At 35.5% G+C, this 25938-nt stretch overlaps 2 protein-coding genes across 3 annotated transcripts in view; one reads left to right on the top strand and one right to left on the bottom strand.

Moving 5' to 3' along the window:
• LOC145684292 (uncharacterized) overlaps positions 1 to 6172 on the top strand; it is a 68635-nt gene extending 62463 nt beyond the window's left edge. For both annotated transcript variants that reach the window (XM_081756456.1, XM_081756455.1), the window contains exons 3-5: positions 637 to 872; positions 3192 to 3351; positions 5111 to 6172. In XM_081756456.1, coding sequence (XP_081612582.1) covers positions 637 to 872; positions 3192 to 3351; positions 5111 to 5238 — 524 coding nt within the window. In that variant the 3' untranslated portion in view covers positions 5239 to 6172. The remainder of the gene's footprint in view (positions 1 to 636; positions 873 to 3191; positions 3352 to 5110) is intronic.
• A 12230-nt stretch (positions 6173 to 18402) lies between these two features.
• The window catches only part of LOC145684289 (uncharacterized), a 106848-nt gene continuing 99312 nt past the window's right edge, over positions 18403 to 25938 (bottom strand). Inside the window, exon 2 of the mRNA XM_081756451.1 lies at positions 18403 to 21587. Coding sequence (XP_081612577.1) covers positions 21584 to 21587 — 4 coding nt within the window. The 3' untranslated portion in view covers positions 18403 to 21583. The remainder of the gene's footprint in view (positions 21588 to 25938) is intronic.

Here is a 25938-nt window from a genome sequence, read left to right as displayed (position 1 = left end):
GGAAAATATATGTTAGGTTCCTTGTATTTCTAGAAAAGTAGTCACACTTAAAGAGGTTGTTATGCTGTCTTTATATATATATATATATATATATATATATATATATATATATATATATATATATATATAAAACAAAAAAGCGACGTAAATATTACATTAGGATTTGGAACTTATGTTAAGATAGGATTAACCCAGGGTCAATCGCGCTACTTGGAGTAATAGATTTTTCTGATGTATATTTTTTTCTTTCATATGCTTCAAGACTTTGTAATAATAAAACGTACCTTTTCTCAATAGTTCATTAATGTTTCCTAAATATCATGTTATTGTTTTCTTGGGCTCTATATTTCGCTGTTACTGAACGATGAAGCAACAAAATATTCGGTTGATATATATATATATATATTTTTAAATTCCAAGTTCCATGCAAGTCGGCGTGAAACTGGGTAAGGTTACTTAGTTAGGGAAATCTTTTCAGATTCGATATTGTTTTCCATATGATGTATATGTACTTCATACATTATCTTGCACTCTACTGGCTAGCTGTAATTTTTTTATTTGAAGTGTATTGCATGTAAAAGTAATTTTCATTACCAACTAGTAAGAATTTACTGTATTTTTTTTTTTTTTTGCTAGGGTGCACTGGATTTCACCAGCAGATGTTGCGAACAATGGCTAGTATCAAATACACTATAAACGATATGTGTCAATCTTTGGCCAGGATTGAGAACAAAATAGACGAAAAGAAAGAGACTGTTGAATTGGATGTACAGGAAGCCTCGATTTTGTCCAGTTACTTCCCCATAACTTCTGTTGAACAAATGGATGCCATAGAATCCAAACTACAGGATAAAGATTACAGAATAAAGCTAGTAAGTCCTTTAAAATACTCCTTTTGTAACAGAGCATCAAGAGACAGGTATATTTCTCTCTAGGTAGAACGGCACAGGACCGTTTGATGGGGTGCAGTTTGCAGTTGTTTTTTTTTTTTTTTAAAAAAAAGCAGTTTCTACAGTTCCTACAGCAGTTACTACAAATAAAATAAGATATTTTCACTTAGATACCGGGCCCACCTCTGCATCTCTGGTTGTTGAACCCCGACATTCAATTTGTAAACGAATATTAACTATTCCAGAAATTAATCTTAATGATGCAATGAGAGACCACGTTGGAAAATATGGTTGACGTGCTACTAATCCATAGAACCGCAGAGAACTCTTTTCTGCCCTTTTGGTTTTCATGCACGTTTCACTCTTCTGTACTTTTTCATTTGTAAAAGTAATAATATTTGAGGCAAAAGCGGAATAAAATCACAACGGGGGAGGGCTTCCCCGATACCCCCACCCCAAAATTACAAAAACTATGATGAAAATTAAAACGACCTAAAATAATAAAGAAAAACACAGAAATAACTACGCTTTTCCGTTGGTAAAACTTACAATATAATGGGGAAGGGGGCACCCTCTCTATCAGAATTAAAAGGGACGAAGTACACAAATACGGAATTGAACCCACATCTCCCACACCAAAGGTCTCATTTGCGCCAAGCAGGTTCTTTATATTTACCTTGTGAAACAGAGAAAATCGTACAAACTATCCGCGGATATCGAACCAACCACCTTCCGAATACAAACAAGCCTAATCTGCACCGATGATGACTGCCCCGGACAACGAACCAATATTCTTCCGAATGTAAAACTCGGACACTAATTAAATTACTTTCTACTGTCCAATTAAAAATAAAAGTGTACCGTTTACAAATCTCACAAACCGCTGTTTTTTTTTTTTTTGTTTTTTTTTTTTTTTAATTCGTTTTTATCATCTGCGGAACGCGAAGACCCATTATTGCTTGCTTCCTTGCTCCAATTGTTTTAAAATACCCGCCTGTAACTGCCATATAGGATTCAAGAGTAATCTTGCGTAGAAGTACGTAAACAATTTAACAAGGGCAATTACATCGAGATTTTTTGTGACGTAAGTGTATGCCTAGACATCACTTCACCAGAATGCATTGATGATAGACAATACACGATCATGTTTCGTCTGAATGTAAAAGGTAAAATTTCGATGTTTTGTGCGCAGATTTTTTCCAAAGGGTGAAATTTTGATCGGTTAATGGATTTCAGTTATTACCTTTATCGGAATTTATTTAACTGGTCACTACACACAAGGCAACTTTCGAGGGAACTGACTCTCCAAGATTGAGTTGTCTTATTGATATCGTGGAGAAATCAACCTATTTATAAGAGAATTCAGTCCTTCAGAGTCAGTTCCCTTGAAACTTATCCTCTGAGTGGTGGGTTGAAAGGAGAGCCAGTGTTCTAGAACCTTTCACAACTAAGGTATTGTAAATACCAATTTTTTGACCCAAATTTTGTTTCGATTGTTTCATAATTCAGTAATTTTCAGGGAATAAAAGTTTGGGAATTTTGTCTGATATAGTAGACACCCTGATAAACGTTGGCGTTACAGACCCTTGCGGTCCTGAGTTTTTCCAATGCTATCTTCTAGTGATCACTTGATCTACGTCCACTTGATCTGCGTCCACTTGAATAACGGGCCTGTGATCAGCAGTGTTTCCTCATCTTGCTCACCAACAGGCTTAGCCGGCAACTTTCTAGATCATCTCTTTATTTAGGCCTACTTGGCTACCCAGTTTTTGTGAAGACTCCAGAGAAATAGGGTACTTTGAGCGGGAATCGAACTTGGGACCAGTTGTACATGAATCCCACGCTTTATTACTAGTCTTTGCAGCCCTCTGAACTAATCCTAATACATAATAAAAATATATATGAGAAGTAGGTAATAAAAAAGCAGTAGTCCATTAGACTACAGTTTTGTAAGAACGTCGCGTGAACCATAGTTTAATAGTGCAGGCTTAATAAGTTCTGCTGTTGGATCTAAACTCTCGATCGTTTTGTCTTCAAGTTGTTTTAAATCTTGTAAAAAGAATAGCTTCAGACATAGTAAACACTTCGTGTTCACATCATTGTCATGTGTTTTGGGGACAGACTTTTACAAGGCACAAAAGTACTAGTATCATTTCTCTGCTGGTTTCCGATACTAAATTTTTACAGTACCGGTATTATTTTTCCTTTTATACTAATCTATTTATTGTCTTTGTGATAGTTTCCTTGTTGGGAATATAAGGTTCGGTACATCCCGTGTAAGACATACTGTGTTACTTACAGGTGAATGAACTTCAAAGGATTGGCGGGCATAATCTCGACTCCATTGTTGTCAACCTTTTGAAGCGTACAATGGACAATGAAGTTGCATCAAGATTCAGTTGGCTTGGAGCCAAAGGGAAGCATGTTTTTCAGAATCTACGTTTGTGTGAAGTAATCATGAGTAAGTACAAAGTATTTATGGTTCATTAATTTTGACGATACCGGCACCTATAGAGGTTCGGTATATTTAAATTCGCAAGTACATCAATTTCTACAATCTATATTGATGGTTCAGTTTAAGATGCCTAAAGTTTGTTACAGTGGGTATCATATGAATGTTAAAGTAAAAGCAGAGATTTACAAGTAAAAGTAAAATTGCTTATAAGACAGTGGGTCCTAAAACAGAGTCTGCTCATTTTGCTTATGAATGAGATGAGTAAGCTCTTATTCGTGAGCAAACTCCTGAAATAAAAACTGTCAACATTCCTGTGGTCTTGGTCCAATTAACAGAGCTTATTCATAGAGTTTGCTTCACTTCGAGCCAAGACTGACAGTTAAGAAGCCTTCAAAATGTTTATACCGTTTAAATAATGTAATATTTATAAACAAACTAAAAAATGATTTGTCAATCACATTAATTGACATCATAAAAGCTTAAGTTGGCTTAAAATGAACAATGGAAGCTAAAGAAGAAATTATGGGAAGTATTTTATGAAGACAAAGCTTAAGGAAAAATGGATAGCCAATTTCCATTATATAAAATTAAAATAGCCAATTTTCCTTCTTCAGTTGAATAAAGTCGGAAAATCAAGTGGATTAAAATAATTAAGGAAACTAGCTGAACTAAACAACTGATGTCAAAAAAATATTGCCACTGTTATTTACGCTTAAGAAGGCAACAAACAAATGTAAAGAAAACACTGAACAGTGACAAAGTAGTGCAGTTCATTGTTTTCACGTCTTAGTCCACTTAGTTATTATGACTTTTTAAATCCGTGTGACTCTCGAACTTCATTCAACAGAAGGGAGGATTATTCCCGAAAGTTAATAATGTATCAATGTTTTATATCCATGCTTTGTATGTCATATATCTATGTTTACGTGCACTTCATGGACAGCAGCAATATTCCTATTTCCTGAACTCCGTTTATGGGAGTAAGATACATACTTAACAATACATTGGAAAAAAAAAAAAGGAAAAGTGCTCAATGGTATTGTTTCTTAAGAAAAGTTTCATCTGATGACTACGTCCGGATCTCTTGGAAATAACCTGGATAACGAGAGTTAATGTTAAAAAGGAAGTTCAAAAATCTCAAATATTACAAGATCGACAATTGTGTTAAATTCTCATTCTTATTGTAGACAATTATTAGATTTGTACTAAGTACAAAGATGTTCAGGAAAAAGGGTCACAAAGTTTCAGGGCAGAAAGATTGCATCAAAAGAAGGAAAAAGCCGCACTAAACATGTCTTTTGCGGTTCGTTTCGGAGATATGAGCTGCCGACAATGTGGGAAATCGAATTTCATAAACTATTCAACGTACAGAGTGCGGTTTAAGCTTTCGCACTCAGTCATACCTGCTCGATTTGGAAATATATATATATTCCAAAACTCTAATGCGTGCGTAAGGAACTCCTTAAATAAATTCTGTATCGCCTTTCGGAGTAATCCCGTCCGAACGCATTGTACAGATTTGAAACACGCATTTTCTAACTAATGTAGGTATGACTTCAAGTGTAAGCTTTGCACAACACTAATTAGTACCATAACGTTAAATAGTTTCTGAAGTTGTTTCCCACGTTTTCGGCAGCTTTTATCTCCGAGACGACGCCTTCTTTACTTTCTTTTGATCTGCCCTGAAAGTTTGTAACCCCTTTTTCTGAACATGTTTTATATTGTATATAATCATTTACTTAATAGTTTGTTTTTATTATTGCAGGCATTGCGCGGTATCACAAGCATTGCAAGGCATCAACAGATGCAGAGATATCAGATGTAATAAAGAAGTGGCTTCGTCATGCTAAAGAGCGGGCTCTCAGGCAGAAGAACAACACTAACAATGATTAGTTATGCAAGAAAAAGTGTAAAATAAAACTAAAAACGCATTGTTTTGATGTTCTGTCATGCAGATTTAACGATCTGTGAAATCTGCAGTTAACGGTGATTTTTTTTTTTTTTTTATTGTAGGAACAACAGACAACAGTTTTTCAAGAAATGTGTTTGAGTGATAATAATACCCAAGTTATTTATTCTAAAAGTCGGTCTTCTTCTTCTTACAACTTAGTCACAAACAGATTATGTTGAATCATTTTTTTTTAATGTCGCTCAAGGCAAAGACATTGGGATAACCTTTTATAAGGTTACATATTCTCTTTTTTATTTTTATGGAAGTGTATGATTTATATGGATTAAACTTGAATTACAAGACTTTTTATGAAATTCAGTGCGTAGTGGTACTGTATGTAACTGCTTTTTTGTAAAAGTTTTAAAACTCACTCAGAATTTTGCATTTTTTTCAACAAATTTGGTAATGGAGGTGTTGAATTGAAAAGGTTGAGAACCAGCCTCTTGGATTCATGTTGCATTTATTTTTATACTGAAAAACCTTTTGTGATGTATGCCATATTTTGTGTTTGTATCATTATTTGCATATGTAAATAATACTATGTGGAAGCAATGACTGTACACAGTAATTTAGCATAGTTTTAGCATTTATTGAAATAAAGAAAATCTACTGTACTTGGTTTTTAGCCTCAATGTAAATTATGAAATTGAAAACAAAATTTTAATCAATTTTTCAATTAATAAGTATTACATACTGTACATATATATATATAATCTTCTGATAGTTGATTGTTCCGTTTCTCTTCATTAATCATCTGTAACTTTGTTGCGCAGCTGATAGGATTCGGTACCGGTGACTGATAGTTCGCAAACTAAAATCCTGTCGACACTAAACTAAAATTTAAAAAAAACGTTCACTATTCTCGCTCAGCCATGGAAATGCATTGGGCGTATGGTTGCAGAGCTGCTTTCGTGGTTTATCACGACATATATTTTGAACCCGCAACTATTTTTTTTATCTTTTCGTATATTATATAATAACACCACATTTCCACGAAGCTGGTATGGTTAAGTCAGTTTTCTTAGAAACTTTTTTTCTCTATTCTGAATTAGTACGTCCACTAGAATGCTACGTCCAAATTAATTATATAAGTATTACAGAAATTACATTGTTTGCATCCTTTGTCTTTTCTTTTATTACTAAATGAAGATCTAATTAAATTTCCTTTATGGTGCGGGAAATGTCCTGCTTCCGAGTGACGGACTTCATATTAGGAGTCATAGTTGGATGGACATTCAACTAGGACTCTTGACGATGGAAAGCCCGTCTCTCGGAAGCAGGGTATTCAAGCCTCATAAAGGACATTTATATCTTCGTTTAGTAAAATAAGGAAGGGCAAAGGGTGCTCCCTCCCTTCTCCGTCCAGCTAGGCGATTTGAGATATCCATGTGACATCCACCGGACGTCCCATCGCGATGTACAAATCACGTCTCGCAGACATCACACGGACGTCTCGCGGGACGTCCATGGGATATCCATGAAGCGGACATTCGGCCATCTGATCAACAGCTACAGGACGTCCTGCTGATATCGTGGGATGTCGCATGGACATCGCAAATATCCCATCGGGACATCCCATTGGACATCCTGAGGATATTGAATGCTATTAGGGTAGCCTTCCCCACTGTACACTGTAACTTAAATTCGTGCCTAATTAAAACTATATTTGTTCAAAATTAAAACTGTTGACCGTTATCACCTGTGCGTCACGGACAGCAATCAGCCAGTAATTCTTTGTTTTCGTACGGCGGAAGCTCATGTGTTTCGGATTCCACGTTAATCAGTAGGTCCACGTCTCATATAGCCTCGCTGCTGAAAGGGACGATAAACTCAAAATCACATCACACATTTTTGTTTTAGCCAATAAGTGTCTTTGTTCATGAGCTCCTTCGTGGCTAAGTGGTTAACGTACGCGCCTTTAGCGTGGGAGATTGGGCGAGAGCTCACGTGGTTCTGAGTCCACCGTAATCAGTAGGAGCTCACATAGCTTCGTTGCTGAATGAGGTGTTAAACTCAAACTCAATGTCTTTGTTCATAAATTTCTTTGTGTGTGGTTTTGCATATACGTGGCGCGGACTTTAAACTTTGATTTCTACGCCATATGTATGTAATTACATACACACCTATAGAACAAACACAACAAACTTGGGATATCTATATTGTTTGTGTATGGAAAATCATCATGCGGCGCTGCATGGGAGAGCTGTGTGTATGGAATACCATACACATGGCAATCAACGTGTTAAGAAGTGACCGCAAGTGATGATAATAATCTAGTCCCCTGAGTTGTCCATGTTGCTAACTGAGATTGAAAAAGAAGCCTGGACAGCTTTGTGGTAGCCGTTCAGTGTTTCTTAGGAAATTACAGAGCTGAAAATTATGTGAAACTTATGAACATAATGACAAACTATGGCAACAGAGTTGTAGGATGTCACTTAAATTCCATGTTCTTCACGCTCATCTGCACAGTTTGAAGGAAAATATGGGTACAGAGGTGCACAGTGAGCTCTTTCACCAAGACATTGTGACTTTCGAACGCGGTTACCAAGGACAATATAACGAGAACATAATGAGGTCTACATCTGGGGACTAATTCAAGAAAATGATACGCACCAACGAAAATGTAGAAAAAGGACAGGGGGTTACATTCTAAGATATGCACAGCGGGTTACATTCATGACTTCTAAACGCCATAAGTCCTAAAAATACAGACACTAGTCCTAAATTTTAGGTTAGGACTAGTGTCGTTTAGGACTTGTGCCGTTTAGGTCTTGTGCCGCAAAATGATTTTTAGGTCTTGTACCGTTTAGGACTAGTGCCGCGAAATGATTTTTAGATCTTGCGCCGTTTAGGACTAGTGCCGCGAAATGATTTTTAGATCTTGCGCCGTTTAGGACTAGTGCCATTTAGGTCTTGTGCCTTGTTCATTCACCCCCCATTAGTTCTGAAAGTCGCCAGCACCACACGAAATTGCGACCATGCAGTAACTAGTTGGCAATAATGTTACGAACGTATCTTATTCCAACGGTAACAGCTATATTTTTACTACTAAAATAATTATTATCTGTTCTGCAGTTATACATGAATTACATTTTACAACATATTTCATTATAAGAATTAATTATATAATTGGTTAAGAAATTCGTTTCTCTCAAATGGAGATACGTGACTCCCATAACAAATTTCTAAAAAAGAATTTAATAAAAATGTTTAAACAGCCTATTTTACCAGACTTTTCTGAAACCAAGTTTGAAGATATGTGTACTTGAACATGTAATGAAGCATTTTATTTCGGACTTTGTAGCATTCTATTTTAAAATTCCATGCAGTACAAAGCATCATCTTTTATTTAAAGTTGAATCTCTTTTCTTTTCTTCTCTAAGTTCATTTTCTTTTCTTACAAGGAAGTTTTCTTACTGTTTGTTAATTCCTTCAACACATGTAATTTCTTAATCAATAAAAACGACAAATTGTTTTCCTGTCAGCATTCCTATCATCACCTCAATTTTGGTTAATCTATGTGGACGCACTTTTTATCGAAACTGAAGAAATAGTAGAGCGTTCACCTCCGGTGCTTGGGGTCCCTGGTTCGATCCCAGCTCGCGCCGTGTGGACTTTGTGGTGGACAAAAATCGTGCTCGTGGATTTTCTCGGGGTTCTCCCGTTTCCTCCCACTTTCTTCATTCCACCATTTCATTCATTTCTCATTATCACCGTCTCCTTTGCCTAACCTGCATAACCGTGGGACGTTAAACTTAAAGATTTGAAGAAATAGTCAACGACCCAGGATATTAACCCGGAAGGGACTTCGAACAAAAAAACTTTGAGAGACTTTTGAAAGAGGTAGTCCGGATCATATGAGAGACGAGTCAACATGTAGGAGCACGAGCTACAATTCCGAATTACGAGAAGTTTACCTTGCTCTAACCTAGAAAGCACCTTGTATTAGCTAACGTTATAGCTATCTACTACGATGGATAATTCGTCAAAGAGCAATTTTGATTTTGATTAAATTTGCTGTCTTCGCAACATTAGTTTTCCTGCCCGGGTTTCGCAAACCCTTAACACGCGACTACCTGGACGCCCAATAGATCAGAGAGAATGATGGACGGAGATCAATCCACTGGAAGAATCGTCGAGCGGGAAACACCGAGATTTACAAGTAAGTGTAAGTAGATTAACCAATCCCAAAAGCTATTCCCTTCTCACCCTTTTCAAGCCCTTAGACATCACAATCTATTTCGTTTGTATATGTTCAATTTTATTTTCACGCAACATAGGTCAGATCCTACTTTATGCTCTACCAAATTCAATGTTTACAAAATCCTGGGCGCAACTTGTCAGTTCTGATATCCCCAATTACACAATTAATTAGCACGTTATCTGAGCGTTCAGACTGACAAGAGGCAACTGCACACAACCAAGCATTTAGAATTGCAATATATGAACTTTGTGGAGCGTATTTTATTGCAAGTAGAACAAAAGCCCACGAACTTTCCAAAGGTAGGACAAAAACCCACCAAAGTTTGCTTAATTAGGGCAAAAGTCCACCAGACACTTCACAAATCAGCTTCAAATACCGACTATACACATTAAGAACGCAAACAGTACTATATTTCGCAGTGTGTTTTAATAGGGTCGATATATATATGCAAGAAAGAACAACAAATAACGCTAAATTACTAATGTAATACGCATCGCAGTACGTTTGAAGAAGTCAATACATAGTCATTTAGGGATGTAGCCTGCAAACTTTACCAGGGGAGCCGGTTTTTTCATATTAAAAGTAAACCAAAAGTATATTACCAAATTACGAAAGCTTCAACACGATAATATATATATATAACACAAATACATAAATACATATATTATTATTATTATTATTATTATTATTATTATTATTATTATTATTATTATTATTATTATTATTATTATTATTATTATATTTTCAGTTTGTAAACTTTTTGAAACCTGGGCATTGACAGTGCGTGAATTTAAAACTACAGCTTGTGGGAAATTGATGAATAAATTAAGTCAAAAGAAAACGGAAACTTTTCATGAATGTTCTTTTGTTTGACTGTCTTTATCTTCTGTACTCTTATGTAAAAGTGTTAAGATAAGTGACTTTCTGGGTATTGTACTACAAGTAGAGTCGTTAAATGTAATTTAAAAAAAAAAATCATTTTCTTACGAAAGCAGGATATAAGAAAGAATTTCTGGAAATAAGTATCGTAAAAGGGTGGAGTAAGATTTTTTTAAAAAAGAGTAGCGTATCTCGCAAATCTTTGAAGCTAGTAAAGTGAAACTTGACATATTTATAAACTTTCCACTGTAAAATGCTTAACCTGGATGCGTGAAACTCGGTATTTCAAATTTTAAGTAAAAGTAATGAAATATGTTTCAGCGTCTTGAAAATTCAATTTCTAGGAGGGAAGGAGGGTCAATTTCTATAGTATTAAAATTTCCCACTGCTTATAAGATTTGGGCAGAAAACTCTTTTTCTTTAAGTCTGGGTTCGTCCAGTTAAACAAATGAGAGTATAAAGCGAATGATTAATTAGGTTCTTTAAATTATTTTAGATGTTAAGACGTAGTTTATTTTTTTTAAAGTGTTTCTTTCACATTCTATTATAAACATTATTAATTTGCTGTAATTATTAAACACAGACTAACTCTCACTTTGCGGGCCAAGAGTTTGTTTTGGGTGTTAAGCCATCATTTCTGCCGTGTCGTGACAAAACGCTGTAACTTTGGCGAAGAAGTTTTGCGAAAATGAGCCTTAAAGTTTTCATCCGAAAATGTGATCTGTATCGTGTAGAAATAGTGTATCTTGACTTTGGAAACACGTGGTTACATGTAATGTTACGTAAATGCATGTTGTGTGATTAAATTTGGTGAAAATTGATTGGTTGACCATTATTGCCTAGTTACACTGGTTCTACACGATACAGATCACATTTTCGGATGAAAACTTTAAGGCTCATTTTCGTAAAAATTCTTCGCCAAAGTTACAGCGTTTTGTCACGACACGGCAGATTTGTCGTCTGTGAGTGGTTGTTTGCAAGTCTGGCTGGACATAAGTGCCACGTAAGACCAAATCAGGGGTCAGTTCTGTTCATATGTCATGTATTAATTTTGTATGGTGCGCCGCAACGACATTTGAAACATTGATCTTGGACTACAAAACCATTTATATGTATACTGGTACTTAAATTTGGGATACCATATCTTTACGTACGCGTACAGATATGAATTGAGTCTCATACAGCAAGCACGGGCATGGTGAACCAGATGCCGAACGTTCAACGAAAAGTTTGTCTACTACCTATTCAGTACAGTAAGAGTTCTTCGACATTTTTTTTTAAAAGGTAGTTTTCGATTTATTAATTCACCGTTTGGAAATCGCACTTTTTTAATTTTACGGCCCACAATTATGCTTTTTAGGATAAAGGATATGCATGAATAATGAAAGGGAATGAGCTGGTGGAACAACAATGTGAGAGGAAAGAGGAGATGTTGTCTTCACAATCACATGCTCTAGAATCGAACCAGGAACCCCAGAGGTTAGCGCTCTATAGCATAGATTAATTAATATAATTAATCTATGTCTATAGCAACCACCACATCCCTTTAAGAATTCAACAACTCGAACCTAGACACAATAAAATATTATTTACATTCTGAAACTTTGCTCCACTATTAAAAGAAGTGCCAAAATGATTAGAAAACCGCAACAGAACATTTAAGTTCACTGCTTTGATTATTGTGCGTATATTACCTCTGAGGATGTCGTGCTTACGTGATAATTCAACGAAGGAACGTGAGTATAGACAAAACAAAATACAAGTACGCAGTCAATATGATGTCACCATACCATTCATGATGGTAGAATTTCCTGACGCAGCTAATGAAATTTTCTCTTCTCTCTCTCTCTCTCTCTCTCTCTCTCTCTCTCTCTCTCTCCTTCTTTAAAAGGCGATCCACGAAGGTGGTTAAAGCGATCTTTGTGGCTCACAGTTTCGTGTCTGAATGTTTAATTTTTAAACATGATGCCATGTAGAAATTTCCTTTACCATTTTCTCTGCTCGCAAATTATAGAATATTCATATGTATGAATACTATGTACCGGTAATAATAGAGGTGTCAGCTAAAAAGGAGGGACTTGGGGACATTTCCCTTATATTTTAAAAATTAAATTGTAAGAGTATTCCAGAAAAAAAAAATATGTAACCATGTATGAGCGATTAAAAATATTTTAAAATAAATCAAAACTAGTGAACAGGCTGTTACAAAGAAGTTAGTCGAGCTTGCAAGTGTATCCCTTATTTAATGTAAACTTGTACCAACTGATGGTATTATAAACATATCCTGCTTTTTTTTTTTTTTTTTTTTTTTTTTTTGTTACGTAAGGGATATATCCACAACGTTAGTTATCACATTTAAAGGAAAAGGGGATATGGTGATTTACTGGTAAAGTGCTCACCTATGGGCCTAGAAGTCCCTAGTTTGATCCCAGCCCATGTCAGTAAGTGGTGACCATCATGTTGTCCGTTGGTTTTATCGGGGTTCTCCAAATCTCCCTCATATTCTTATTCCTTCAATTCCTTTCATAATAATTAACTAATCATCTGTCTCGTTTAGCCTACAGAACATAAAGTAGGACGTAAAATTTAACAAATATTTCATTTCCTTTTTAAGTAAACATATTTTAATGTAGTAAAAAGTATTCTATATATCCTTATTCCCTCTTTCTTTTCACTTCAGGTACTTGGCTAGTGGAATGTCATTTCGTGCATTGCCATTTTGTTCTCGACTTTCCAATTACCACAGTAGGAAAAGTTGTTCATGAAACATGTAAAGTTATCAGTGGCGTATTTAGGGGGGTGGCTTCCGGGCTTAAGCCCCCCCGAAATCTTACTTAGTATAGTAAAGTAAATGAAATATCTTGCAGAATTTTCACATTTCCACGCAAAGCCCCCCCCCCCGAAAGTTAGCAAAGCCCCTCCCGAAACAAAATCGTAAATACGCCACTGAAAGTTATTTATAATTACTTCGAAAAGGATCATTTATCTGTAGATTATTTGGAAGAGGTGTCGAAATATTTCTTTAAAAAATAGAACTTTCTTAGTTGTTACGGTTCTATTGATGGGGAGCACATCCGCTTGCAATGTCCACCAAATTCTGGAAGCATGTATTAGAATTATAAGCGTTTCTATTCCATTGTCCTTCAAGCCGTAGCTGACGTTGATTACAGATTTTTATTTATCGATGTTGGCCATTATGGAAAAGAAAGCGATAGTGGAATATTTTGTAATTCCAGTCTTTATCACTTGCTAGAAAATGGTGCTTTTGGTATTAGGAGGGAAAAGGAGCTACCCGGAGCAAATACTACATTGATGTATTTCTGGTTGGGAGATGAAGCCTACCTTCTGAAAACTTACTTGATGAAACCTTACCCAAACAGAAATTTACAATCTGAGCAAAGAATTTATAATTATCGTTTGTCACGCGCAAGAGGTGTTGTAGAGTGACAAGCAAATGGAGAATCTTAACAAAGGCAATTGAAACAACACCAGAACATGCAGATGATATAGTGAAATGTGTTTGTGTACTTCATAATATTATAATTAATAAAGAAGATATTCACCCTGCTATTCTTCTTCATGTCCAAGACGTAGTATGAAGACAAATTCCTAAATCAGAGCAGTCTCGAGTTCGACAGGCTTCAATTGGCCAAACCAGAGAAACTATTGCAGCACACAACATTCGAGAAGCACTTACAATTTACTTCAATAATCAGGGAAAGATACCGCAGCAAATGAGTGTTGAATAAATTCGAAGTTCGGTATAAAATCATAACATACAAACCAAATCCATAACTGTTACAATTATAGTGTTCAGGGTGGATATAACGTGGGCCGAATATATCCTTGCTCCTTGCAGATATTCAATGCTTTGATTTGTTTTCAAATTTTCTACAAAACGACGTACCTTGTTTGAAATCAATTAGTACTTACATTTTAGTTTCAACATTAAATAAGGATAAGGACTGTTGTAAAGGAGTATCGCACTTTTTGACAACTGTAAAGAGGATTTATATTTAATGTTTTTATTTCGTAAGTGTATTACTGTCTTTAGAAAGGTAGAAACATTTTTTTTTAATCTGAATGCCTTCGGGCAGGCATGAACGCAGAAATACATTTCGGAAAGGGCCCAAATTCAGTATGAGAACAAATTGTATATAAATGTGTAAAATTAGGCGAAATTTCAAGAAATGTTGGGATTTCGAGGGATCCAGACCCCAGGGACCACTCCTGCGTACGTCCATGCCTCCAGGGATAATCTTAATTACTACTAACTTCCAGCAAAGGAATAGGGGTTATACATAAGGGAAAACAATATAACAAAATACTTCGAGTCATTGAACTTTACGTTTCACATGCTTTAGGATGCACTTACTCAAGTGTGTAAAATTGGCACCATAATTGAGTGTTCAATAAATTTGAACCTGTATGAGAATGTGTTTTAAGAAGTTCTTGGGGGTCTCAATAACAATAATATATATTACTTTCATTCTAGTACTCTTTTTGATTCTTAAGAAATAACAATATACATAAAATAAAATAAAATTCCTTTGTGTGCAAAATAGAATGAATGTCGCTCCCGTTATTATTATCCTTCCGTGGTAACAGCTACTATTTTCACCTTAACCCTTATCCGGGCAAGCTATTTTGTAATGTAGACGGCAACTGGGGCCTTACCAACTCTATTAACCTTACCGGTACCAACTCGATATGTTCATTACGTTAACTTCGACTAAAGATAAAATAATTCAGAATTTTATGTCATCGAAATATTTATGGTTATTGAGAAATTAAAGAAAATTAAGCTACTGGGCCTGGGAGGCCCCGGTTGCCCGGATAAGGGTTAAAATAAATTAACTAAATAAAATTAGAGATTACATAATCAACCCAGGGGCGGATCCAGGATGGACTTCTGGCGGGGGGAGGTAGCTTGTAATTCTGCTACTTAGAGCTACTTTTAAGAGCCCCAAACTCTGGGATGAGTTTTATTAATGTATAAAATAAGAAAGTTTCCTCTTCTTGGGGGGGAAGCGGGATCCGCCCCTGAATCAACCTACTTTCTAAGAAACTTTTCTCCATGAGTAAAAGAAACCCGTTTCCGCTATTTCAAACATATTTGTCAATAATTACATGTATTCGTAAAATCATTATTTGAAATGAAATGAAATCTGAGTTTTACGTCCCACGGTTATGCCGGAGAATCCCGAGAAAACTCACGTACACTGTGTTTATCCACCACAAAGTTCACTTGGCGCGAGCTGGGATCGAATCAGGGACCCTATGCACGAGAGGAGAACGCTCTACCACTGAGCCACGGAACAAAAAGGAAATATAAATTGAATAAAAACTTGCGGTTCGTTATTAATTAAATCTTCATATTTTAAAGACAAAACAATGAAAAATATACATACCTTCCACTCCATGTTCCTTGCTTATATCTGCCGATAATTTGTTTACAATGTGTCGTTTGTGGTATCAGGATATGCTTTTGTTCCACAATGGAACTTCATCAAAAACATAATTTATTAATGCATCAACATCTATTTCCATGTTTATTTCTATTTCTATTTTATTTTATCTCCGCACCTCGCAACGTTGCGTCGTCTGCTTTCACGCACAACAAACTTTCTTCTTTCACGTAGCGCTCGATTTCTCTGCAGACGACTTTCCATTCGCATTTAAGTAGCCAACTCTTTTGGTGTTATAATGGGGGTGTTGAGGAACTTACTACTAAACACTAATCAATTTAAATGCAATGTCTAATACATTTCATAGCATTATTTGTTTCTTGCAAACAAATCGATGTTAAACGTACAAAAGCGAAATTTCGTGAGAACTATGCACATTCTCGTAAATGTTCAACCAATATGACTAACGAATGAACAATAGCAATCGAAGGACAAAAAATTTTTAAAAGTCTTGCATAGTGTAATACATTTAATTAAGTATAATTCCACGAGACGAGCCAATCTTATAAGTTTGGAGACAATAAGAAACGTGTAAATTGATTATTATAAAATTCTCTAAATTACTGCTTGTAAGAAATATAATTTTCTGGAAAGCGTTCTTTATGCACAAATGTGCATACAGAAAATAATTACGAAACCTTTGCAAACAAATATGAAGAATGGTAATACAAATGCAATAATGCTAGTTTTCTTACTTTGACATCGTGCTGTGTTTTAACCACATGTAGCAGTTGATTTTTTCTCACATATAAAGAGCAAGTAAATTATTACAATAGTAAAAAAATTCTGCGGACGGGGGCTCATACTGCCTTCGCTCACGTTCGTTAACTGATTTTACATTCGCGCTCTAACAAACTGCACTACAGTTTCCTTACAAATTATACGTCTATTCTACTACAAGAAATAAATTTCATTATGATCGTATTCCATTTCGTCTCTTTTCATAGATAATTTCCACTGCTTTCTTTATTTATATAGAATTGCATGTTATATCTGTATTTCTTATATCTCCATGGATATAAGAAGTGTTAGAAAAATTTGATTAATTGTTTTGTTTGTGATATGAATCAACATTGTTCTCACTGTCAGTGATGTAGAGGTCTCAGTTCTACGTTGAACCAGGCTCGCAACCAGAGGAGGGCCTGTCCCCCCTAAGCTTTTCTTTGACCCCTCCAGACCTCAATACAAAATTCTATTATTAATTCAAAAAGCACAATTTAGAATTTGTAAGAGAATTTTTGATAACCTGGCCTCCCCTAACATTTTCTGCCCCCCCCCCCCCGTCCCGCAAAGCTCTATGGTGGCTGGTTGCGAGCCTGCGTTGAACTACATAATTCCTTCTCGGTCTAGAAAAATACCCTTTTCAACAAAGTTGGTAATTTTCGTGTTACTGTGACTTGAGCAGTACTGTGACTTGAACTGTTATTGTGACCTCAGCATTGGTAGCTAGTCTCACAGACCCATTTGTTGAATTTTAAATTTTTACCTTATAATTTTTGTTTAATATTTTTTTTATAATTTTATTTTACGACAAGGTAATAAACCATGTTCAGAAGTGCCCATTGAAAAATAAATTTTCAATTTGAACCTCAATCGAAAACAACAGCATGCTACTATATTCCAGTCAATAAAGGCAAAAATAGCCTTTAAACGGGATTAATTAGTAACAAGCTGAAACTTTGCCAGTTATTACAACATCATAAGGGGAGTATTTCCTCAAAAGTCCCCAACCCTTCCCCTCTTGCTTCCCCCCCCCCCGGCGCTAAACATGCAAATTTGCATATCTGCATTGAAATGTCAATAACTCGATTACTCAACTCATATCAATAGAATATTAGTTTTGGAAGTTAGCTTCCTCACGTTACGGTTTTTAAATTATGTCCTTATCTGTCTTAGCTAAAGTAAGTTTATATGGCACTATTGAAATAAATTGTTGAAAAAGTAGATTTCTCAATATAATGTTCAACATTTTTCAAATTAACACTAAAAACCTGATAACGGTGTAACAAAATGTTTCAAATAAAACTTTTAGCTTGTTTTATTAGCTTTAAAATGATATACGTATTAATAGGTTTATAGGAATGGGAACGATGTCCAGAGTGTTCTTACAAAAGACTGTTGGTGCGGAAAAGTCATCCTCCCGGGCCGACTAGGCGCGCGCCATAATCCAGTTTTGACACTGTCTACCTTCATGCGTCAGCTTCACTGGTAGATTTATGAAGTTTAAGTGAGAAGTGCTTAATGAGTATCTAGTAGGTTCTTTTTTTCTGTAAGTTTATGGTTTATAATTTGAAATGTAGGCATACATTAGTATGTCTTTCTATTCTGATTTATCTTTAACTAGAACGTAACATTTTATTTACTTGATCACAATCAATTTAAATTTTTATGTTTCAAAAAATCTACAGACAAGTTTACGTTAGGTTTAACTGCAAAATAGCAGTTTTCAAGTGCAAGGCAAGCACTGAAATGTTACTACATGACTATTCACAGTCAATTTAAAAAAAAATGTATAAAATATATAATATACCTGGATAAAAACCAAATGTGTTTTATTTCAATTTAAAATACATACCTCTTTATAACGTTTTGTAATTATACAATATTTTGCGATTATATATTTTCAAGCTGGCAGTATTACTATTTATTTGTGTCAATATCACTTACCGGAATTAATAACGGAAAGTAGAAAATAATGTTCCTAATTTTAAACTTGAATTTCCATATTACTTTGATTAGTGAAACTTAACTCAGTATAATATATTACCATGACAACAGTGTAGTAATAATTTCATATTGTTCCAGGCTACCTGAGCAACATTAATATAAAAAAAAAACAAATAATTTTGATTCAATTTGTGTAATTTGTGGACATGAACTTAACGTAGACACTGTAGTTGTAAAAATGGTATACATATTATTTGTGAAGCTAGTGCACAAAGAAAAGGCGATGTACACGAAAAGTTACGGAGGAAGAGTATTGAAAAAGTGTAAATTTTAAGAATACGATTAATTCAGGGCAGGCAAAAATCTTATTCCAACAGTCTTGACATTTTTATATCCTAAGTTACAAAAAAAAAAACGAAACTTCAAGTGAATCCCAGAAAGTTAAAAGTGTGTTATAAATCGCGCTCATGTATTTGCTGTAAGACCCAGATCGTTTCTGTCACCCATATAATATAGACAAGCTTTGCTCTAAATCTACATCGATTATATGGTTCAAAACACTACATAAACATAGTTCATCAATGAAAGTGCAAGGATCTTACCATGAAGCCACAACCTAACTAGCATCGATCATTAACGTTGGCTCCCAGCTATTCATTCAGATGGATTTCTCCATGTTTTTGATAATGTTGACGTAAATGTGTGAAATCTTGATAGAAATGTATTTTTTGTACTATAGCAAGGATTCATTGTGTCACGCCTGGTATCTATATCGAAACTGAGATAACAGTTAAGAGAATTCCAATTGAGTCTTTTATTAATACAACAACTATCCGAGAGTACTTCTTTCCAATGAAAAAGATTAATACATGTCTTTCTTCAATGATCATTGAAGACTTAAGTGAACTTCAACAAATAAGATCTCTTACGGACCAATCTTCACAATATATATTTCCTCTCAACCTTATATGGCTTGCTGGAGTACAGTCGCAGCCAGGATGGAGTGGATTTATGACTACCATAATGAGAAATTCGAAAAAGTGTCCAATCACATATACACGTATTATGGCTGTATTGCATTTGATCAAAGCAGAAAACGAAACTAGTTGTAGTGATTGATGGATTTCTTATTTATTATGTTCATTGTACTTACAGAAATGTTATTCAAAACTGCAGCAACTACACTGAGTGTTCACTAAATTATGACCACCACCAGCTTTGTTGGTCCCCTTTTGCTCAGTGGACGGCATGAACACGGTTGGGCATGGATTCTGGTAGTTGCTGATATGTTTACACGGCATTCTGACAGCATATATTCCTGATGGAATCACACAATGAGCCCATAGATATTGGTGCAGGAGTCATGGTGCGAGGAGCTAGTTCCACATCCCATAAACGTTCTATAGGATTAAGAAATGGAATATATGTCTGGGATGCTTAATGGATTGCAGAAAACAGATATGTGTTTTCACTCTATTATGATCAGAGTTAAATCCGGAAGTGGTTATTTTCTACCACTTCTGTTTTCAGCATAAAGGTAAGAGTGGAAATGGAATATATATTTGGGACGCTCAATTGATTACAGGATACCGCTTCTCGCTATGTATTATGGTTTCAATTTTATGGCGATCAACGTTAAATCAGGAAGTGTTTGATTTGTGCCACTTCCAGTTATAATAAAAGAAGATTAGAATGAAAATGAAATCTATTCTTCGAACTTTTAGTTCATTGCAGATAACCACTTCTCGCTATCTGTTATGGCTTTCACTCTAATCAACGTTAAAAACGGAAGTTGTTGATTTCTGCTCACTTCCTGTTTCAGTAGAGAGATTAATGTGAAGATGGAATATATTTTGGGAACGCTTAATTGATTACAGAAAACCACTTCTCAGTATACATTATTCTATGGTGATCCACGTTAAATCCAAAAGTGGTTGATTTTTGGCTTTTACGGTTAGCATAGAAGGTTCAAAGAGAAGGTCCTACATATTCTTAGAATACTAAAGATACTTTTTTTTTAAAAAAAAAAAAAAAAGTCTTTCGATATCTGTTATTGTTTAAATCAACATTGAAATTGGAAGTTCTAGTGAAGTCATACCATTTCCGATTTTAGTGGACGCTTAAGGATGGGTACATAATGTGTTGTCGGGACACTTAATCAACAGCAGATAACCAGACATCTCTGTTTATGACCCTTTTTGCTTTATAGTGATCAGTTTTAAAATTGGTGTATCACTTACTGTTCGAATATACTAGCTTAAAAAAAAATCGATTCCTAACATTTGACGTCGTCTACAGTGTGACCCAGTTTGGTGAAGATTGATCAACTTGTTCTTAAGATTTTCTGTCTCCCGGACAGCTTAAATACGAGGGTGTCAAAAATCATTCACAATCTTGACATAGTTCTTCGTTCATAGTTCATAGTACCCTCTTTCCTCGTTCGTTTTATTGTCTTGCTGTTGTGGTCATGCTATGAAAGTTTCATCCTAATTCCTTTATTTCTTGTCTTCCTTTTGTTGTAGATAAATCATAGCAGATCCATTAGAGGTTTGTACCAAAGAGGAACAACGAACTGTCATTCGGTTTTTGTGGTCGGAGGGTGTACTCGTATCAGGAGTCACAATCCATCAAAGACCTCATCAATAGTCACTCGTCTATGTAACAGAACCATGTCATATGAACGCTCAATATTGTCATCATTTGTGGCCAGTCCCTTCCTCGAGCGTAACGCTAGTGCGACCATGCTTGAATTTTTCAATCCATTCGTAGACACTCCGTTGCTCAATACACTGTTCCTGTATTGTGCCGAAAGTCTTTGATGGACATCAGCCCCTGATGGACCTTCCGACCACGAAAACCAGATCATTGCTCGTCGTTCCTCTTTGAAGCGAACTTCTAATGAAGTGGCCATGATCTAACAAATGAAATTTTTGAGTTTTACGTCCCACATTTATGCCGGCTAGGCTAAAGGAGACGGTGAAGATGAGAAATGAATGAAATGAAGAAAGTGGGAGGAAACGGGAGAACCCCGAGGAAACCCACGCACACGGTGTTTGTCCAGGCCATGATCTACCTGCAACGAAAGGAAGAAAAATGAAGGAATTAGCATCAAACTTGCATAACATGACCACAACAGCATGACAATAAAACAAACGATAACAGAAGTCAGTACGAACAATGTAAAAAAAAAAGTCATGTCAACATTGCGGATAATTTTTTACTTAATCTCGCACATAAAGGAGTTTTTATAAACCAAAATCCTTAAGAACATATATTATTATGATAAACAGTTGGTAAACTGAGTTCAATAGCACTTTGTTTATTATTCAGTGTACAAGGTGGCATGACGAAATTAAATAGCACTGCGAATGTATTGGAAACGAAGAATTCAGGATTGATGGTTGTAAAAATAAAAAAAAGTATTGGAAAGACTTTAACCCAGGAATTAATCGACAGTTATTGAAAATGGTATGTATAACCATCACCGCTACATTCGTTGTGACCCACTGTTTCATTCTTAACAGCTATGCACTAGTGATGGGTCGTTACAAAGTAACGACTTATTGAGTACTCAAAGGAACGAATACTGAAAACAACTCAAAGGACTCGGATTCACTTCGGAATCTTTTGAATCCAAGGACTCAAAGTATTCATTTGGATTCGGATTTAAAGTTAGACATATGATTCCTGGAATCAATTCGCGTCTGCATTGGAGAGATTGACAAGATTTAGTCACGAATACTCACACGAAACAGACTAAAAGACAAGTTGAAAGCATATGGCTATTACAGTGCGCATGCGTTAAAAAAAACACACCTTCATTGCTTGATTCTTCTGCTTGTTGAGTGCTGTCTCCTCTTCGCCCTTATGCACGCTTCGTAAACAGGACAGGACTAGGAAGCTAAACTGTTTCCCTCCCCTTTCTCACGGCATGACAACTTTTAACATCCAGCGGTCAGAATCCACGGCTTTAGCCATACAAGCGAACAAACAACAAAGTAATAAAAAAAGTGTGACGCCGTCTATTCTCTAGTTATATACAATTTGTTTTTAAATGTATTTACAACTATTTACACTGGCAGTCTTTCTTACATATTTGCATATAAAAACAGAATTTGGGAGACTTTGGAAGATTGGAATCACCTGCGTGCACCCCCCCCCCCTTACAAAAAAATAAATAAATAAAATTATTTTTATGTCAATCGTGTGATCATGTATGCTCAACAATTTTTAAGGTTTTACCAGTTTTACTAACATAAATATAAGCTATATTTAGTAGGGGGGACTAAGTACATACTAGTCCCCCTTCAGGGCTGATTCTGAAATTTTCGATGCCAATTCAGTAGCGTCATTTCAAATTTGGCTTGGGGGGACAAGACCCCTCGATATATGTAAAATTTCGCGTTTTTCACTGACTTACTACTATTCTATTGGTAAAATCTATATGAATCTCAAACTCAGGGGGCAAATGCTCCTCCCTGCCTCCCCTAAATGACGCCCCTATGCCAATTGTTCGATCAGGTTTGATCAACGATTTTCAACGTTTGATCAACTTTACTATCACAGAAATAATGGTTAGAAAATGGGGGGGGACAGTCCTCCTATACCGCCGATTCGACTTTTTCTTATGTCAATCATTTGATCAACATTTGTCAATCATTTAATCACCAATTTTTAACGTTTGATCAGCTTTAGTAACATAAATATAAGCTATATTTAGTAGGGTCTAACTACACGCTAGCCCCCTCTCCGGCTATGGCTTGAGGAACCAGATAGTTCACAGCAGCAGAAACAAAATGTATGCATCTGTTGCCATTTTGAGCAGCTCCAATCCAATTTGAATTCTTATACGGCTGTGTTCTAATTGTCAAATATACGGCTGTGTTCCAATTGTCTTGTACTTTTATTACATTTGTTCGTAAGCAAAATCGTTTTGAAATACAATTATTAGAATTAAGTAGATGTAATATTTAAAAATACCGCAAATATAACAATTTCTCATTTAATGTCGTTAAATTCATTGTTCTAGTCACTTTCTTCACATAGATTTTTTGAATCGTAATTTGTGGTAACACTGTAAATGTCTACAGATATCAACGCTAATGGTTCCTTTTTTGCATCTTTTCTGGTGCATAACACCATTATCTATGATTATAGTTATTCACATTCCAGTATTTGCTTTCATTCTTGACAAACTAACAGACAAAAGAAAAAAAAACGTTAAAATGTCATCATATTCGACGTATTACCTGCTCTCAAAGATTCTATTTCATCCTTAGGATTAAAGGATTAGGAATTAGGTTTCTGGGCTTTCAGCATTTATGGCTAAGTTAGCCCGTCACGTATAAGGGATGACGTCCTCGGCTAACCGGGGGAAGAGGAAGGAATTAAGCGGCCTAGGACATATATATATATATATATATATATATATATATATATATATATATATATATATATTAGGATATTAGGTACCATCCCGGCATTTTTCTGGTGTGAATGAGGAAGAAACAGGAAAATCCAATCAGGATGGCTGGCCTCAGAAAGATTTTACACTTTTTCGACCGAGTGTCCCCACCGGGAATAGAACCCGGGACCGCTCGCACCAAAGGCGAGAGAGTGTTAGCGACTACGCTATGCGAGGCCACTCTTACAATTCTTGCGCAGAAAGTACCGGTACAGTAGCGTCATTTCAGATTTGGCTTGGGGGGCAAGACCCCTTGATATAAGTAAAATGTCGCGTTTTCACTGACTTACTACTATTCTATTGATAAAATCTATATAAATGTCAAAATCGGGGGGGGACAAATGCCCCTCCCTGCCCCATAAATGACGCCCCTGTACCGGTATCTTAAATTTTTGAACCTTGTCGAATTTGTCACTTGTAGTCAGTATGCTAATTAATTTATTTAGAGAGGACAGAACCCAAGTTCTATTTAGTCACGGAAGATTTCAATTTTTCCGGGGGAGGAATTCCAAGGTATTCTCCAAGCAGTCCGCACGCTGCTTGTAGCTGTTGTTTGTAAAGGCTTGATTTGTAGTGGAGCCCAGAAAGTTTTGCGTTCTACATTTTTTTATCTCAAATTTCATTCTATTTTCCCGATATTTTCTTACTTTCGAAGGATATTATGTTAATTCACTTCAAATTCATGTAAATAACCAACGCTCCTTTTTTTTAAGGATTTTAAAATACATTGAAACACAGCCCTTCATTCTTTGTCTTATTTAGCCGCCCCACAGTTATTCACAATAGTACTATCAAACTTATGACAGTTATACGTTGGGTGTTCATTCATTCATTGTTTATTCATCCATGTCGTACATTATTGGTCAGAGACCAGTACATAGGACTTGTCAAATAATAAGAAAACATTTCAATATAATTGTTTTACATTATTTTACAAACTATCACCCAAGTATTCATTAATATGATAATACATTTTGTTACACAAAAAATTAAATAGTTCATTTTTGAAATTTCGTATGTTTCTGATATCCTTCAAATAACTTGGGAGCTTATTAAACAACTTAGCGGACATAGGAAGAACACTTCTTTTGGTGCACGCATAGTTTTGGTATGCTGTGAATATGTTATTCTTTTGTCGTGTGTTGTATGAATGTACATCGTCAACATGAAGAAAACTACTTTCATTTCTCTTTACATATATGATACTTTTGTATATGTACAGACAAGGCACAGTTAAAATTTTATTTGACTGAAAGACCCTTTTGCATGAGGACCTTGGTGATAGATTAAAAATAGATCTTATTGCTTTTTCTGTAGACGAAAAGTAGTAACACTGGAATAGGAGGCTCCCCAGAAAATTATTTCGTAATTTAACAATGATTGAAACTTACCATAGTACAATAACAGCAAAGTTTCTTTTGACACTGAACCACGTAGTCTATAAATGACAAAACATATACGGCTTAATTTGCTGTTTAGCTCAGTAATATGTGCATCCCATGTAAGCCTATTGCTTATTGTTACACCTAAAAATTTAGTGGATTTTGAATAGTCTACATCAGTTGAATTTATCACAATGGGTGGTACTGTTCGAGGTGTACATGAGTAATGAAAATTTAGTGCTTTTGTTTTCTTTGCATTTATCAGCAGTTGATTCTCAGATGTCCATTTTATCAAACGCTCCACAGTTTGTTTTAATTTACTTTCTAGTTCAACTGTATTGTCCGCTGTTACAAGGACATTTACATCGTCAGCATATAATACAATATGTTGGGGATACATATATTGAACAAGATCATTTATGTAAAATAAAAAAAGAATTGGCCCAAGAATTGAGCCTTGAGGAACACCAGCAGAGATAGTAGCAGTTTTGGATGAAAATGTGACTTGCTTATTGTTAATTATTTTTTGTATTTTTACTACTTATTTTCTGTTTGTCAGGTACGAGCGAAAACATTCA

This window comes from Thermobia domestica, chromosome 4 (assembly GCF_964235325.1).
Source record: "Thermobia domestica chromosome 4, izTheDome1.hap1.1, whole genome shotgun sequence".
Classification (NCBI taxonomy): Eukaryota; Metazoa; Arthropoda; class Insecta; order Zygentoma; family Lepismatidae; genus Thermobia; species Thermobia domestica.
This window is presented reverse-complemented; position numbering and strand designations above follow the sequence as displayed.